Genomic DNA, 17,199 nt, shown 5'->3' on the forward strand with positions numbered 1-17,199 from the left:
CACCCAGAGGCAGACCCCGATAACCATTACTATCCTTGACCTAGCCTATTTAACTCTCCACAGATGGCAGGTGCTCTGGTTACCCAACACCTAAACCCCTGTTAGTAAGGGTCGTAGCATAAGGAACTGAATCCTAACCACAGATATAATATATGCAATTTCCTATCGTCTCGAGAGGTATTCCGGGTGTATCAACGTCCCATTCCATCTAACACCCAGATACCAGCACGACACAATGCATACAGGCCAATATAACAAGAAAATAGCAATTTATATCATAGGGCCCCGATGCCGGTATAACCCGACACCGAACCCAACATACATAATTATCTTCAAGATCACATCACGTAGTCATCAACAATTTCACAAGTAACAGCTATAAGATGCAAGGTGCAATATGCTTCGTAGATGGTGCAACTAAGATAAATGTCATATATGTATATATACAAACCCAAACAATCACCCAAACCCACTCACCAATAGTTCGAATATCGTTCGATGTGTTTGGTATGGATTGCCTTGATACACGCTCTCCCTCACAAGTTAGGTAACGTAGGGATACTTGAAACATAGTGTTAGAAGGTGAGGACGGGTCCCAAAAGGAGCCCCAAGCATTAATGTTGAGCTTGGCAAAATACAACATGAACAAACGCATGGATGGAAGCACCAACCTGGTTCCGTTCCTAGTTCCGTTCAGGCACGGACGGAACCTACTCAATGGATCTGTTCGTGCATCCGATCGATACCCTGAGAAATACCGAAGGGTTCAGAACTACGGATGGAAGCAATCAAGGTGGTTCCGTTTGTGGTTCTGCCTGGGCCTGAACATGAAATCCTTAAGTCAGTCTGATTCCCAGCCTTCTTCCTTGAGGTCCAACAACCTCAAGGGCTAGGGGAGGGTGTCCTAAACCTTCCTAAGGGCATAATGTCACATAGCATTCATTGGTCTTGGGAGATTCCATGGATTGGTCTCACCTTAGGGTTTTCAGTTTCTTGGTTGAGGTCATAAGTCCCTTAGGACAGCAAGGGGGGTTGTAATAAAGGCCTTTCAAGGGTTGTAGGTAGGAGGTAGAACCCTTTTTGTGACGCTTATTACATAGCTAGGCTCAAACCTTGGGTCCCAAGTAGAACCCTAGGTCAATGTCAAATTTCCAAGATTCCCAACTCAAACCAATAAGGAGAAGGGGGGTTTAAGGGCATCAAGGGTAGACCTTGACACCACAAGAAGTCACTTAATTAGTGTACTTAAGGGGGCACTTTAGGTGGTAATTAACCCCCATTAAAATTTGGCAAGCCCAACACAAACAGCCACGACGAGGGCTAGGTCAACGGATTAAAATTATGTTCTAGAGTTGCTGCTGTCAAAACATAACCTCAGTGTTTGGGCCCACTTTATAGGGTCTTACATTCGGATTGGGTCTAAGGTTCCTTCATAAAAATTATAGCCCTTTGAGTCTAGTTTACAACGCAACTTGAATCGTGTCGATACTATATGTATAGACAAAGTTATGGCCAAAATACTGAGCAGCGGTCAAGCTGTCAGTACGGACGGAGGCACCTATGTGAATCCATTCGTGGTTCCGTTCTCAATGACCAAAAACCCGAGAGGAACGGATTAACGGACGGAGACAATAGGGTGAGTCCGTTCCTTAGTCCGTTGGGTTATAATGCTCTGAAAGTAGGGAAAGGAACTACGAACGGAGGCACGATGGTGGTTCCGTTTGTTAGTCCGTTCGCAGCAGAACACGGCTTTTCAACCCAAAACTCCTCCAATTTGATTCCCAAGGCCATTAATGGCTTCAAGGTCTTGTAGGGATGGTTCCTAAAGTTCATTAGGGTCCTAATAACCCTAATGGCACAATGAATCAAGGCATCTATGGTCCATACCCAATTACTCAACCCAAACTTGGGTTTTTTTGGGTGAAAACCCTAGGTTTTCATGGCTTGGGTTGTATGGTACATCATTGGGAGGATTAAGGGTGTGCAATGGCACCCAAAGGGACTAAGACCATGCCCCAACACAAGAGCATTAAGTCCCAAGTGGAACCCAAGCAATTCTCAACCCCAAAAACCAAAACCCTAAACTACCAAATAAAGAAATGGAGAGGGAAAATTGGAAAGATTACTTACCACCATTGGAGGAAGCAAGAACAAGGCTAGGTGAGCCCTCTTTACTCTTTCCTTCTCCTCCTTCCCTTTTCTTCTTCTCCTTCTTCCTTCTTTCCTTCCTTTTCTTCTTTCCTTGTCCAGACAGCAAGAGGGGAGAGAGAGTGTATGGGTGAGGGAGTTGTTTTCCCCTTCCCCCTCTCTTCTTCTTCTTCTTCTTCTTCTTCTTCTTTCCCCTCCTCACGATTTGGCTTTTGGAGAAATGAGGAAGGGCTTAAGAGCTCCCTCCTTTTATGATTAAAATGGACTTTAGGGTCCGTTTGCCTAAGTCCTTAAACCCCAAGATCTATTTTAACTCAAGTTGGGCCTTAGGGCCTGTTTGGCTAAGGTTCCCAAATGTCCAAAATGCTTTAAATTTTAATTTAAACATGGTTTGGGTCTTGGTTCATTTAAAGATCAAGCGGGCCTTGTGGGCTATGGCCTTTAAGTCATAAAACACATTTTAACTCGTTAAGCTTTGTGGGTCCATTAACATGGTTCAACAATGTGAGGAAAGGACAGAAGTAGGGGTGGGGTCCACCATGTCTGGGGACGTAGCCACGGTGTCTGAAACCCGGTTACGTGGATCCCACGCAAGAAAACACACAAAAGACATAAAACAGCACGAAAGGATTATCGAACGGATTCACCAACAGTGGATCCGTTCGTGAATCCGTTCTAGCTGAATTGGCTGAAAACAGAAATAAAGGTTGTCGGGCTTTGGTTCGCACTTCAAGGACTTTGAGGAGGGTATGTATACCTAACATCTAGGGTTAAAAGCTTACCCATTGTGTGGTCCAATCGCCCATTAAGGTGTGAATCCCATCCTTGTGTTCGAGCTTTCCCTTTGACTGTTACGGTCCAAGGTCACAGGTGTTGACCGTTGGCAGCGTCGTGACACTCGTCAGTAAAAATTCAATTTGGCCCGAGAAATTAGGGTGTATTTTGGGCACGGGTGTAACACAAATGGTATAGCTGGAATGGTGGACATACCTATATTGCAATGCCATGAGGGATTGGGATATACCCCAAGGCCTAGTGGGGCCCACAGCATACAAAATGCATTATTTAGCACCTGCAGTCGATGGGGCTGTTGATGATGCTTGCCCGACCACTTGATTGGCCGCAACAACTTAGACAGCAATTTTGAAGGTCTAAGTGTTGTTGTCCAGGGCCAACCGTAAGGGAACTTGTACGGGGGCCTAGGTATGGTGTTGGCGTCATATATAAATGCTAGGAAGGTATGTGCATGATAGTTTGGGAAATGTACCTTCAATCATCTAAAAAAGGAGGTTTTGGGTATTTTCTATGATGTGCTTCACTTCTTTCACTTGTATCCGGAGGGAGGTCACATATTCTCCAACCATCAACGAATCTTCCTCGATCTATATCAAGGAACCTCTCTTCCACAGGTTTACCCATTGATCGGAGTTCACCAGCATACTCAGCCTCCACACCTACACACAAGTTCAAATTAGTACTGGTTTGGGCATGGTTGTAACACCTCTGGTGCGGATCCTAGTCCTCTTGTTCTTGTTGACTTACCTGTTGTTATTGATACCTGTTGCACTTTGTAAAGGTATACGCTCTTGCACTAAAAAATCATTAGTTGTATACTCTATTGACAAATTTGTCTCTTTGTCCCATCTTCCATCTTTGTATCATCGTTTTGCTCTATCCTTGTCCTCTTATACTATTCCTCGGAGTCATACTGAGGCTCTTACTATTCCTAAGTGGAAACGTGCCATGGATGTGGAAATGGATGCTCTTTTGACCTATAATACTTGGAGTTTGGTGGATTTACCTCCTAATAAGGACCCAGTGAAGTATAGGTGGGTTTACACTATTAAGTACCACTCTGATGGTTCTGTTGAGCGGCTGAAAGCCTGTCTGGTTGCCAAAAGGGTAATACCCAGACCTATGGAGTTGATTACTTTGAGATCTTTTCTCTGATTGCCCAATTGAATTTCATACGTCTTCCTATCTCCTTGGTTGAGGAGGTTTACATGGAGCAACCTCCAGGTATGTTGATCAAGGGGAGAATGTTGAACGTATATGTAGGTTGCGTAAGGTAATTTATAGGCTGAAACAGTCCCTCGGGCCTGGTTCAAGAAGTTTAATGCAACTGTGACCAAATATGGCTTCTCTCAGTGTTTTTCAGATCATTTAGTGTTTGTTTGTTGAAAGGACAGAAGTTAGTTGTCTTTGTTGTTTACGTAGATGATATTATTCTCTTGTAATGATGAGAATGGTACAGCTGAGGTGAAAAGGTATTTCCAACAGCATTTTCAAACCAGAGATATAGGTCAACTCCATTAGTGGGATTGAAGTTATTAGAAGTAAAAGGGAATCAGTCTATCTCAAAGGAAATATGTTTTGGATCTTTCGTCTGACACTGACATGCTTGCATCAAAGCCAGTAGATATTCCTATGTACCCTCGTCAAAAGTTTGAGGTTAATGATGGTGAACTTCTCAAAGATGTGCATTCTTACAGAAGTTTGGTTGGGAAGTTGATATATCTGATTGTCACAATACCGGACATATCCTTTGTTGTTAGTGTTCTTAGTCAATTCATGCAGTCCTCTTGTAAGGCTCATTGGGATGTTGCTATTCGGATCCTTTAATACTTGAAGAGTGCTCCTGATAAAGGACTTGTTTATCGTCCCAATAGGCATATGGAGTTGGTGGCATACTCTGATGCAAATTAAGCAGGTTCGGCTAGTGACCATCGCTCTACTACGGGGTATTGTACCTTTGTTGGAGGTAACCTGGTTACATGGCATAGCAAGAAACAAACCACAATTGCCAGGACCAACGCTGAGACAGAGTACAGAGCCATGGCTCATACCACTGCTGAATTGATGTGGATTTGGTCTTTACTTCTTGAGATGGGTTTTCCTGTGCCAACCATGGTTCAAAATTTCGCGATCTATCGCCAAAATTTCGGTAATTTCGATACTACCGAGACGAGATGGGCTTCCGAAATGAAAAAAGTTCAAATTTCATAGAAATTTCGGTATATTTCGTAGAAATACTTGTGTATTGAGTAGTATATTTCGGTAAATTTCGTAGAAATACTTTGTGTATTGAGTATTGAACTATTGACTATTATGGAGTTTATGAGTTATGACTTATAAACTTATGCACTTATGACTTTATTTAAGTTTAAACTAAAGGCTACATTTGACTTTATTTTTGTTTCATTACTTTTTTTAAATTTCTTATTATGTCTTTTAGTACTAAAACCGTATACTATTTATACATCAAGGTCCGACCGTATACTGTCAATCAAGGGTGCAAACCCAAAACACCACTTTGAGTTCATTTTTTTTGCAATATGAAGGTTTAAATGTGTTTATTTAGCTTAACTAAGGGTGTACATGAAGTATCAGGCCTTAATATAACCAAAACCCCATCGAGATGAAATGCCGAAATATAGCAGAAAAAATACCATATTTCGGCAAAATTTTGGAATATTTTGGATATTTCGGAAATCCCGACCAGCTCGAAATGGTGAGACGAGACGAGATTTCGAACTATGGTGCCAACACCTATTAAGATGTATTGTGACAACCAAGCAGCCGTCTACATAGCTAGTAACACTGTCTTTCACGAGAGGACCAAGCATATTGAAGTGGATTGTCACTTTGTTCGAAGTGCAGTATTGAAGAAATTGATCGAGATTCCCTTTGATTCTTCATCATATCAGCTCGTTGATGTGTTCACTAAGTCCTTGTTTGCTTCTAATTTTCGTCAGCGTTGTAACAAGTTGAGCATGGGTGATATATATGCTCCAGCTTGAGGGGGAGGGTTGAATTTAAGGGTATTTTTGTCTTTCTACAATTTTTGGATCTATTGTCCAGCCTTAATGTATAGTCATGGGGTACAGGGGTATTATTGTCTTTTGTATCTTGTTTATTTCATGATTCATTAATATATATATGAGGGAGCAGTCCTACGGCAAGGTATTCTATTCTTGCCACAGGCTGTCCTCTCCTCTTTGGACAGATCTGTTTCTTCTTCTCTTCTTTTTTTTTAGATAAGTAAATTATATTAAAAAAAAAAAAAAAGGAAAAAATAAATATACAAAAAAAAAAAGGAAGCCACCTAGAACCTCTTTAAAATATGCTTAAAGAGGGAAATGGGAGGCCCCTAACTAAAACAGGACAGGCCCCGTATCAACCAAAGTGCCAAAAACAAGGAAGTTACAACCGATATTAGATACAGAAATCAGCATCCCCTTAACCAATTTACAAAGTTCCTCCGGGAAGTCAACCTGTTGGAGAATAGTCTCCACATCACCCCGTAGGTAAGGAGGCAATGTAATTTGCTGGTTGATTCACCTCCCTCCACACATGCTTATATTCCACTGAAGAAAGAGAGGCACTCAAATGGTGGATTTTGCTCTTCAACCACTGTAATGCCCAAGGACCTTTAATCTTTCCATTTAGCAAGTCCACAGCCAATTTGGAATCTGACCGAATGGACATGCCATAGAAACCTTTTTCAATACATAAAGTCATACCCCGGAAAATAGCGTACAACTCCATAGAAAGGACTGATCTATCTACACCCACACCTGCAAAAGCAATAATGGGGAGACCCATAGCATCACGAATCAGCCCTCCATAAGTTGCCCTCTTCTTCTCTTCTTCTCTTCTTCTCTTCTTTTCTTCTTCTTTCTCTTTCTCTTCTCTCTCTCTCTAATCTGGTTACAAGGTTTTGATATTGTAACAGAGAAAACTCCTAAAAATCACTTAAATTGAATCATTGGTTGAACCGGTTCAATTTAAGAACAAAAACACCAAAATAAAATTAAGTATGGAACTAAAACAGCTAATCTCATATACAACCAAATTACCCATATTTTAGGCCCATAAAAGTGGCATATTACATAGAAAACCCATGGGATCAAAGGCCCAACATGTATATAACCCAACCTAGACTTATTCCTAAGCAAAGAAGCCCATTTTGGTGATAAATCTACATCAAGAAGACTCTAAATAACATAAACTACTAACAAGACAAAATATTTAACGAAAAAAGGACTCTTTCTAGACTAAACTAACTGATTTAACAACACATGGGACCCATACAATATATACTTAATCCCGTATATAGAACTAAACCCTAAATACAGGATAATTGAAGAGGCACAATATATCAATAAATCCAAAATAAGAAGCTCAAGGCCCATGAAACCCATCCATGGGCCAAAATAAAGTCTTTACAGGCCCATTGTACAATCTTAACTGCATCAGTGGGCCATCTAGCAGTCCTAAGAGAGTGTTGATTATAATGAGCATGATGCAGCATCAAGTAGGAAGAAGAAGAAGAAGAAGAAGTAGTCCTGACATTAAGGCTTAATTAGGGAGCCATAGTTTAGGTTTACATTCTAGTATTTCTATTCTATACATAGTTTATTTTCTGCTATTTAAATTGAACTGATTTAAAATTGGTTGCATCCAATTGGTTCAATTGGATCAATTTAAGTTATTTAGCTAAGTGTTTTTTAACTTAAGTTAATAGGGGTAGTTAGGAGATTTTACTGCTTTAAGTTAATAGCTTTAGATTATAACCACACCCTTCCACGATTTGTGAGGGAGGAGTGATTAGATTGTACTAGGATTTGGCATTAGCCTCTATTATAAAATTAGAAATTGTGGGAGGCTCCCCGACAGATTATTTGATAAAATTTCGTGTGTTGGCTGTCATTGCTGCTGCTCCATTGCTCCTTTGTGAGTGTGTGCATCCTTGTGGACATCAAGGTGGAAAGGGACTGGTGGAATCCGGTTGACTCCTTACGCCGTGACGGCTAGGAGGACTTCCTTCAGCTGGGAGGTGGTTTTATCCTCCTATCACATAGCTACTGCCTCCATTGAAGATCACCTTCAACAAGTAATTTAATTAATTTCATTCATTCCATTCTTCTTCTCCTCCTCCAACCCTAGCCTCCATTATCCCATCAATCCCTTTAAACCCTAGATCATCTAAGTTACATTAAACCTTCATCCATTATCAGAATTCAATCAGATTCAGACCACAGCCCCTTCATACCACTACCTATACTCGACCCCAAGCTGCTGCCTTATTTGTCTCTCAAACCCTAAAATCCCCCAACTCCATTAAACCCCAAAAACCCTAAAATTCTAGAATCAGTACTTCCAACCATCAAAAACCTCTCATACTTGGATCGAACCTTCCCCTCCCTACTTGGAAAATTTGATCCTAACCCTAGCCCTAAACTCCCATTAAAACCCTAATTTCAACCTAAGTTCTAAATCCCAAAACCCGAAACTCTAACCCTAGAATTTCAGAATTTTAATTTTTTGTTTAAACCTATTCAAATCCTATACCATTAGCTTCCTTTAAACCTGCCCATCATTATCATATATCACATTCACTCATTCCTCTTACCTAACCCTAATTTTGAGTCAAATCAGCCTACTTTGTCCCAATCGGCTGATCAATTTCAGAATCATTGTTCACCTGGCCTCTAATAGGAGTGCCTCCTATTTAGAGCTACATTAGAGCATGTTCCAATCTAATATCTCTTAGGTTCTTGGTTCAGAATTGGATGGTAGTCCATATACCTATTAGAAACCTCCCATAGTTCCCACTTGTTATTAGTTTAAAATCTCAAGCTTAATAAATTTGTTTTCAAGTTACTTTTCAGTTTTAATTAGTATGTGTTTTTTTTTTGGTAAAGGGTTTTAATTAGTATTAGAGCATTAACAGGAGTCCCTTGAATTTTCATTATTTGCCAAATCAAAATCCAGCAGGCGCGTTCTTGTCCAACCATCAGAAAATTGTATGAGGATAAAACTTTATAATTGAGATGGCTAAAAATATAGTGACTTCCTGTTTAACTTCTGGCTTTTCTTTGATAAGTATATAACTTCTGGCTTTATTTGTGCAGGTGTACACAAGACATTATTTGGTATAGGTTATGTATGTATTGGGCCTTTGATTCTCAGTGTTTATTTTGTAATTGGCCAATTTAATAAGCCTAAAATATGGGTAGAAAATAGGAAAACGGGATTTACTTAATCAGTTTAGTTAGAGTCCTATTTGAACCTGTTTTCTTTATTATTTCACTTTCCCAGTCAATTTAGGATACCTTATTAGTTAAGGATTGAGTTAGGCCTTTCCATTTTAGTGTTTGAGTCTTCTATGTAAGTTTATAAGGGGCTACAGTCTTATACACGAATTTGGTTAATGAGATTGTGAAAAAAAAAAAAAGCATAGCTTTGTGCTTTGCTCTGTGAGAGAGTATTGTGAGATGCCATTAGTGAGAGACCAAAATACGGTGAGAGACCCAGGAGAGAGTGGGATACTCGATCCAATCCAATCCAATCCTTCTTTTCTATTTTCTATTTTCTTCTTTGTTTCTATTTCAGTGTGTGATCTGCTACAAGTTCTTCAATTATTGCCTAGTATTTTGAAGATCCAATCAGCATTCAACTTTATTCAAGAAGATTCTGGTCCTTTGTGATCCAGCCTTACATTACTCATGCTATACAATTGGACCCAACATACATATACTTGGTGTTTTATCGGATGTCTCCGAAGAGACTACATATACTTAGTGTTGACACTCCATTAAAGCCATTCTCAAAGATTTGCTGGATCTAGTGAAGAAGAGAGAAGTAAAGCTTCAATGGGTAAGTTCGTTGATTTTCTTTTGTTATCTCTGGTTCTTGCACTGACTTCTGTCTCTATTTATGAATCTGTATTTTTAGTCACAAATCCTAGTTCTTGATCTCAGTTCAAATTTCATGACATTTTCACTTCCGGAGTTACGCTGATTCCCACTACCTGTACCCTATTCAGCCAAACCTGCAAGATTTCCAAAAGCACAATTCCCAACCAGACCTAATCAACCTACGATGATGCTATCAATCCCAAACCTGAATGCATAACCCCAAGGAACCCAAAATAGCCCAAGTGAAATCTCCGTTTTCCCTAAGTCCCAAGGTCATGAATTTTCTGAAACAATAAGGCTCCAGTTGGTCGCATGTAAAGGGAAGTGAAGGGAAGTGAAATCACTTTTGAAAAGAAAAAGGAAAGTTTTTGTGATCATGATTGTGAAACCTACCTAAACTCTTACCATATTTGGAAACGTACTTTTTAATGTAAAATTTATTTTACTTTTCAAACCAAAGGAATTTGATTGCAAAGTAGAGTGAAATTTTATACCAAATTTGGTATGTTTAAGAGTTAGTTACACCATTGAGTGAGGTAATAATTACAAAAACTTCCACTTTAGCATTGATTTGATATCACTTCCCTTTCTTTTATTTTCCTTGCAACCAAACGGAGCTTAAGACTGTGTATGGCGACGTTTCTGTTTCAAATTAGTATTTCTGAGTCGGAAATAGTTTTTTGTGTTTCTGTTAACTTGGAATACTCCTGTACCAACAAATGTTGTATGGTAAAGTAGAAAAAAAGTATTTATGCCACTAGAAAAGAATAGAAACACGTATGGAATGCATATTAACAGAAGTATATCTTCTGTTCTGTGGTAGTGGTGGCAGTGGTGGTGGTGGTGACGGTGGTGAAGGTGGCGGCGACAGTGGTGGTGGTGGGAGTGGTAGAGGTGGTGGGGTGGTGGTGATGGTGATGGCGGTCGATAGTCGAGATTCGTATAAGTTGGGTCTTTTTTGTTGCACAATTTTGTTTACGTTTTTTGGTCATTCCAAAATAGCAAAAAAATAGACCAGACGTCACATGCATGTTCTATTCCAAATATATTCCAACAAAGCACAAAAACACCAGATTTTTTTTTTTTTTATCATTGCCTTACACACCCTAACTGTCCATGTTAGAACAAAATTATCAAAAACCTACACTTCATTGTGAAATGCTCTTTTCTTTGGTTGCCCAATATCATTAACTTATGCTTGCTTCCGCTTAATGCAAATATTAATTATCAAGTGAAGGCAGGGTAGAACCATAGTTCAAAACCTCGACGAGGTGAAATTTCAAATATTTCGGTAATTTTGAACCTCCCGCCCCCGAGATGAAAATTCATATGAAACGTCGAAACCCAAAACAGACAATGTTTCTTAAATTTCGGAAATTTCGTTTCAAAATCTTGTTCATTTCGGTCTAAAAAAAATGGCATTGTTTCGTCAAAATTTCGGTTATTTCAGTAATTTCGGCCTTTTGCACCCCAAAATGGCCAAGCAAAACTCATAGAAAAAAATAAAATGTTTCAGGGCGAAATTCGAGTTTTTCACCAAAACAAGACGCGTTTTCGAACTATGGGTAGAACTAGTTTTAGATGGTAGAAGAATGACCTGAAGCAGGAATTGTTTTTCAGTTCTAGAAATGACACCCATTGAGCATATCATCTCAAAGACTTATAAATCATAAGCATAGCAAATAAGAAATACAAACACAAGTTTCCTACCTCTTCCAAAAGTGTCCGGCTTTTTAGTCTCAGAAGACCCTTTGGAGGAGCTGAGGGAAGATTTTTCTTGGGGAACTCCTTTTTAAGCTACAAAAAGAAAGCCATTCGTGTAAAAAACCCTGAAAATACTTGAATATAAATAAAAGTAAAAACAATATTTTCCTGAACAAGCCAGGGCCAAACCAAATGCCCACAATGAAGCCAATTTTGCTATAAGGGATCACAAAAAAGGAGATATCTTTACACTAAAATCTCAAAGAAAATTATTAGACTTACTCCAGTAAATAGCTTTAGGAAATCATTGAATCTACGCAATATTGCTTGGGTAGTAGTAATCCCTTCTGGTGATTGTATACCAACTTGAACCCTGTAAAACTGTAACCTAGGGAAGTCAAAACAGAAAATGCCTCAAGCAGGAAGGAAATTAAAAATATTGTTTGAAATTTATACACATAAAACAAATGTACAAATTGGATAAACCATGTAGGCAAGATGATAACTCTTGCATCTATCACAGAAACAATGTTACTACTTGATTAAGTCAGGAATTCCATGTCTTAATTTATGGTCCTTCTGACCAGGATGATCATTTTGATTGTGAAGCAAATTTCAGCAATATCAATGCAATTTTTCAAGTTTAATAAAATTCAAGATTGAAAAGGACCAAAAATTTTAAAAAAAATGGAGAAAAAAGATTTATTAAAATAAAAAAGAAACTAGCATTTGTTTCCATTTAAAAAAATGAAGCTATGTGTCAATAAACCAATGCAGTCATAACAACAATGATAAGACAACCGTGTCTGCACTCTGCACATGAGCTTTGAACAAAGAAAGAGAGTGAGAAAACAAGAGAGGTTAAAATCAAAAGCAGTACAGACAGGTACCAGAACATGTATGTGTGTGTGCCTCCCAATACCTTTCCATTAATTGAACAGACTTGCATAAAGCTTTGAATGTTATTATAACATCATGGCTGGCAAAGCGGAATTCATCATTTTCTCACATACGATTATAGGAATATGGGGAACAAGATAAGATCGATTTAACTCCCCAAAAGCAACATAAACACTATAAAGGATCACATACAAAAGCTTAATTTAAAATTCCAAATACATTTCTTATGTTGATGTGCCAAAATTAGTAACAATATAAAGTAAGTTACTTTCCATGGCTAAAGGCCAAAAACTCATTTAAGTTGGGGAGAAGATGATAATTCTCACCACCACAGGATCGGAATCTCTAGACTTGGGTAGGAGGATCCATGAGGGAATTGTGATGCAGTAACTCCATCCTGTATGAGGGTCATGTGGCCAAACAGTGTCTCGTCCATCCTATAAAAAAGTAGGAAGAATACGAAGAATTGTAATTGCCTCAAACATAATTTGATAATTATCTGATTGCTTTTCATTACAAAAAATAATTTTAAATCTTAAAGAAAATGTAAATCATAAATAATTTCTTTTGCCATAAAAAAATATGAACAATACATAATACATACAGATATCAGAATATAATAATACATAAATACTAATTATAACCACCTATCTGATCAACTACACCAATATCTAAATCATGGTTCGAATTCAGGATGGAGCCAAATTTCACCTCTTCATTCACACCCCAACTTAATACCTAGATACTTAACTACGGAACCACAATATTTCAAGCACATCTATAAAGATCTCTGCACATTTTTACTTTAATTTCCAATCAAACCATATTCAGCAGGAAAGCATGTACTATCTTCATGGTTTACTCTAGCTTACTATGCATACATACATAACTTGTAATCAAGTGGAAGATCCTAAATAAATCTTTTCAGAACAAACATCTAGAATATATTTTGAATCCCAAATGTATGATTTAATTAGGATCTGAGAAGGATAACTGATATATGAATATATATAGTCAGATATTAAACTAGGTAGGAATTCCAATTACATGGGAAAGTAATATAGAAGGTACGAGGATATTTAGGCAACAGGTGGATAAGAGCCCACATTGTAAACCAGCTTGAATCTATTAAGCAGAATCTTCTATCCAATTTGTTTAGGAGGTCCCCCACCCCAAAAGGTAGGCTTTTCCCTATTTTTCCCTTTGTTTGGTTTGCAATTGACAGGAACCTCTGCTCTGATCATTGAGAAGACTGTAAAATGTGACTGCTTTTTGGTTTCCACAGAAGTTTACCTCAAGTAAAAGATCCTAATATATTTTGACAAAAGCTTCAGTGCTCTATTGAAGTTTCCGTGGCCTCCCTCCCCTCACCCCTCACTCCACGGCCCCACCCCCACAAAAAAAGGACAAAATTTCTTATGGGAATCATGGACAAAAATTCAAAGATGCACTTTTCCATTAGATTTTTCCTTTGTTTATATTTCAAGACCTCCATGATAGTTTCAGAAGTTAAATGTATTCGTGAGATATGCTCTTTTCTTTCCTCATGCTTAGCTTAAAGATGGCAACCGAGGTAGAGTTTTTATCCTTGTGTAGTAGGTGTTATGAACAAATGGGTAATGCAAGTCAGAGGTAAAGAAGACAATAAAATGATAGCCCAACATAGGATTACCAAAATTAACTAGTTACATGAAGTAGTCTCAAAATAAAATGCAACCTATGAAAATTAAGGATCAAGTTCATTAAAAAACATCCAATATTTAATGGCCTTTTAGCTTGTCATTTGGACATATTCAGTTGCTGGGAAATTTTCTGTGGAAAGCACATAACTGCTCCATGATTTTAATGGCGTAGATCAATTTCAAATGAGCCTCGCTCACAGATTGGACATAGCATGCCACAGGATGTCCGAACTTTATCAAAGCTAATACTCCCCCCCAACCCAACCCCAAAAATACCTCAACCAAAATATGCCCGATGAAGAAGACCACTTAAATGGCTGCACAGCTAGGCTTTTCCATCCAGAATTCAATCCTTTATAATTTAGTAGTTATCACATGTTTAAGTCCAACTTTTTCGCAAGGAACAGTTCCCCGTAAAACTGATAATAGGTTTTCAACGAGACAAAAATAATTAGGACTAAGCCCTATATCTCAGACACATTCTGAATCCGGTGAAACCATGAAAAAATAAATTTTAAGCAGGTCAATGGATCTGCAGAGACTAACTAGAAAAAATTTAGCTACAAAAGAAGTAAGAGGTTTATGAACTCGAACACCCAAATAATGCCCCTATAGACCCTAAGCTAATCAAGACCATCCAATTAAAAATTAAAAACCACTAATGGAATTCATCGTAAATATCAATGCCAAGTTGTCAACTAATCAAACCAACCAAGCAAAATCATCAATTCATAAATCCAACACGCCCAATAAAGTAATAAACAATCACCTCAATTATTCAACGAACAGAACAATCCAAAAACCAAGATCAAAATCGGAAAGCTCACCCATTTCTTAGGCGGGGGGCTCCAATCCATCCCCAACGGCAGAGGCGAGTTACCATCGTGGCGGTGCTTAGGAGGACTCCGGCCCAGCATCACTCTGTCGGTGGTTGGTCTCTTCCTCAAATTCCTCTCTGCTCCCCTCAATTCAAGACAAAATTTAGAGCTAGGGTTCAGTCGATTTGATTGGCGAAACACAGATGAAGAAGATTAAAAGCAAAGGAAGAAGCGAATGGCGACCGTACAATATCATTCTCTGGCTGGCAGTACTTAGACTGAAACATGCGGGAAAGAGGGGTCATCGACTGTGAAGGTGAGGAGAAGGGCGCGTGTGTTGCAAACTGAGAAACAAAATTACAAAGAAGAGAGAATGGGAGACGTGGCTAGAAGAAGCCGGAGTGTCCGATCAACCCACCACCTGCGTTCGTCTTGTCTTGCTTGTTTGAGTTGTCCACTCCTGGTTCGACTCTGAACACAGTTTCCAATAATACGTATCTCTCTCTCGCGTTGGAATTCTGAAAGCAGCTTTTTAACGAGACAAGGGAATCTCACCTACCTGTTTTCATTCCTTGCCATCGGTCTTACGCCATTGACGAGGCGAGGTGCTTCCATGGTTCCATGACATGACACTTTTTGCGCTCATCAAGATCAGATTTCAGCCTAGAGTGGCAATAGCTGGGTCGGGGCCTGGCCCTACTTCTCCATGCTTGGGGTTCATGTTTGACTGGCCTTGTATGTATTTACCCCGTTTATATATTTATAGGAAAAAGAACGTTGCTTCATCCCGTGGCTCTTGCGTGGAGCGCACGAAATTACCTCTTCACATTTATGTTGATGCCCCTGTAGACACTCTAATTAGCCCTGTACTGATCTATGGGTTTGTAGAGCACCCCATTTTGTCACCCTAAACTTTGGGAGTGGTCCGGACAATGCTGAGTTCAAGATCTTTTTAAAATGTGATCGAAGTGATTCCCTAGTTATACTTGATACTGTTTCCCCTTGTCTTGGGCAGTGTTCTTAGTTCCCGTGATAGTATAGGTAGTTAAAATTTGATAAAATGATTTTTCAAAATAATAGTTAATAGTTTTGACATGTTTAGACAGACCCAAACCAACCCCTAAGACCAAGATCATAGTCGGAATAGGGTTAAACCCTGACTAAAACCCTTCCCATGATGTTGTTTCAGACCAAATTCAAAATGACCACAAACGACACCAATTGCATGAGAAAGCGCCACCTACATATGACAAACGACATTGTTTTTTTTTCCCTCTCTATGTCGTTTTGGCAACATTTTAGGGATTTGTCAATCCCAGCTCGGGATTTGATTTGGCTTCATGCCTTGCGACCTTAGTTCCCTTAGACATATTTTAAAACTTAAAAATACATCCAAAAAGACCCTAGAAACTTTTTGTAGACATCTCATTTTGTCTTCTTCCTCGGAGATTTTTCGTGACGATGATGAGCACCCTCCAAAGCGTAGAGCCGTTATATCTATGGATGTAGCATTAATGTGCGCTGCCTGAATTCGTTTACTGATTGTCGATCCCCTCGTCAGAGCCAAAATCAGAGCCTCCAAGCCCTCCAAGACCCCCTAGAAAGGCTAATCCTGACCCAAACCCCTTGGAACCAGCCTGGCCCAGCATAGAAACTAGCCGAAGTAGCCCAATCCCTTTTTGTCGACACTAGAATCCAGATCGACACTCAGAGACCCCGAGTTGACATCCACCCCACCTTCCATTGACATCGGGCCATCCCCACTCAATGTTGAGCAGAGCATTCCTACTGTCTAGTTTAGCTCGACATTCAGAACATTCGCACCAACACCCAAAAATATCTTCCTCGATATCGAATACTGTTCATCGACAATCACTCAATGTCGACCTTACCCCTCCTCGATGTCAACTCGACCCCAGCTCACTGTCGAATCTGTGCAAATCCAAGAAACCTAAACTTGTCATGTTTAGCTCCAATTTTGATTCTTTTCACGATTAAGCCCAATTTTGGCAACTTGGATACGTATATTGGCTTCCTTAGGCCCCAAGAAACATCCCTTAAGGTAACTAAACACTTACCCATACCCCATTGGCCTTTACCTTAACCAAACACCCATCGTCAATGCAAAGATAAGCCTTACCAATAATCCGGATCTAACCCAACATCCTTACACGAATTTGGGAATACACACACCCCTCTACATTTATAAATACACCCTCTCTCATGTTGAGGAAGGTCCTCAGT

The 17,199-nt window shown here is 39.2% G+C and overlaps 1 protein-coding gene across 7 annotated transcripts in view; it reads right to left on the reverse strand.

Annotated features, from left to right (window-relative positions):
- The window catches only part of LOC122671680 (PX domain-containing protein EREL1-like), a 45,754-nt gene extending 30,080 nt beyond the window's left edge, over positions 1 to 15,674 (reverse strand). For 2 of the 7 annotated variants that reach the window (XM_043869050.1, XM_043869049.1), the window contains exon 1: positions 11,562 to 11,648. Coding sequence is in view for 5 of the 7 variants with exons in the window: in XM_043869044.1 (XP_043724979.1) it covers positions 11,562 to 11,648; positions 11,838 to 11,936; positions 12,782 to 12,892; positions 14,965 to 15,054 (387 nt within the window). In the remaining 2 variants the exon portion in view is untranslated. Of the gene's footprint in view, positions 1 to 11,561; positions 11,649 to 11,837; positions 11,944 to 12,781; positions 12,893 to 14,964 lie in introns of those variants that run through there. The other 5 variants (XM_043869046.1, XM_043869044.1, XM_043869045.1 and 2 more) reach the window with 5 other exon arrangements.
- Between the last annotated feature and the right edge of the window lie 1,525 nt (positions 15,675 to 17,199).

Source organism: Telopea speciosissima, chromosome 8, assembly GCF_018873765.1.
Source record: "Telopea speciosissima isolate NSW1024214 ecotype Mountain lineage chromosome 8, Tspe_v1, whole genome shotgun sequence".
Classification (NCBI taxonomy): Eukaryota; Viridiplantae; Streptophyta; class Magnoliopsida; order Proteales; family Proteaceae; genus Telopea; species Telopea speciosissima.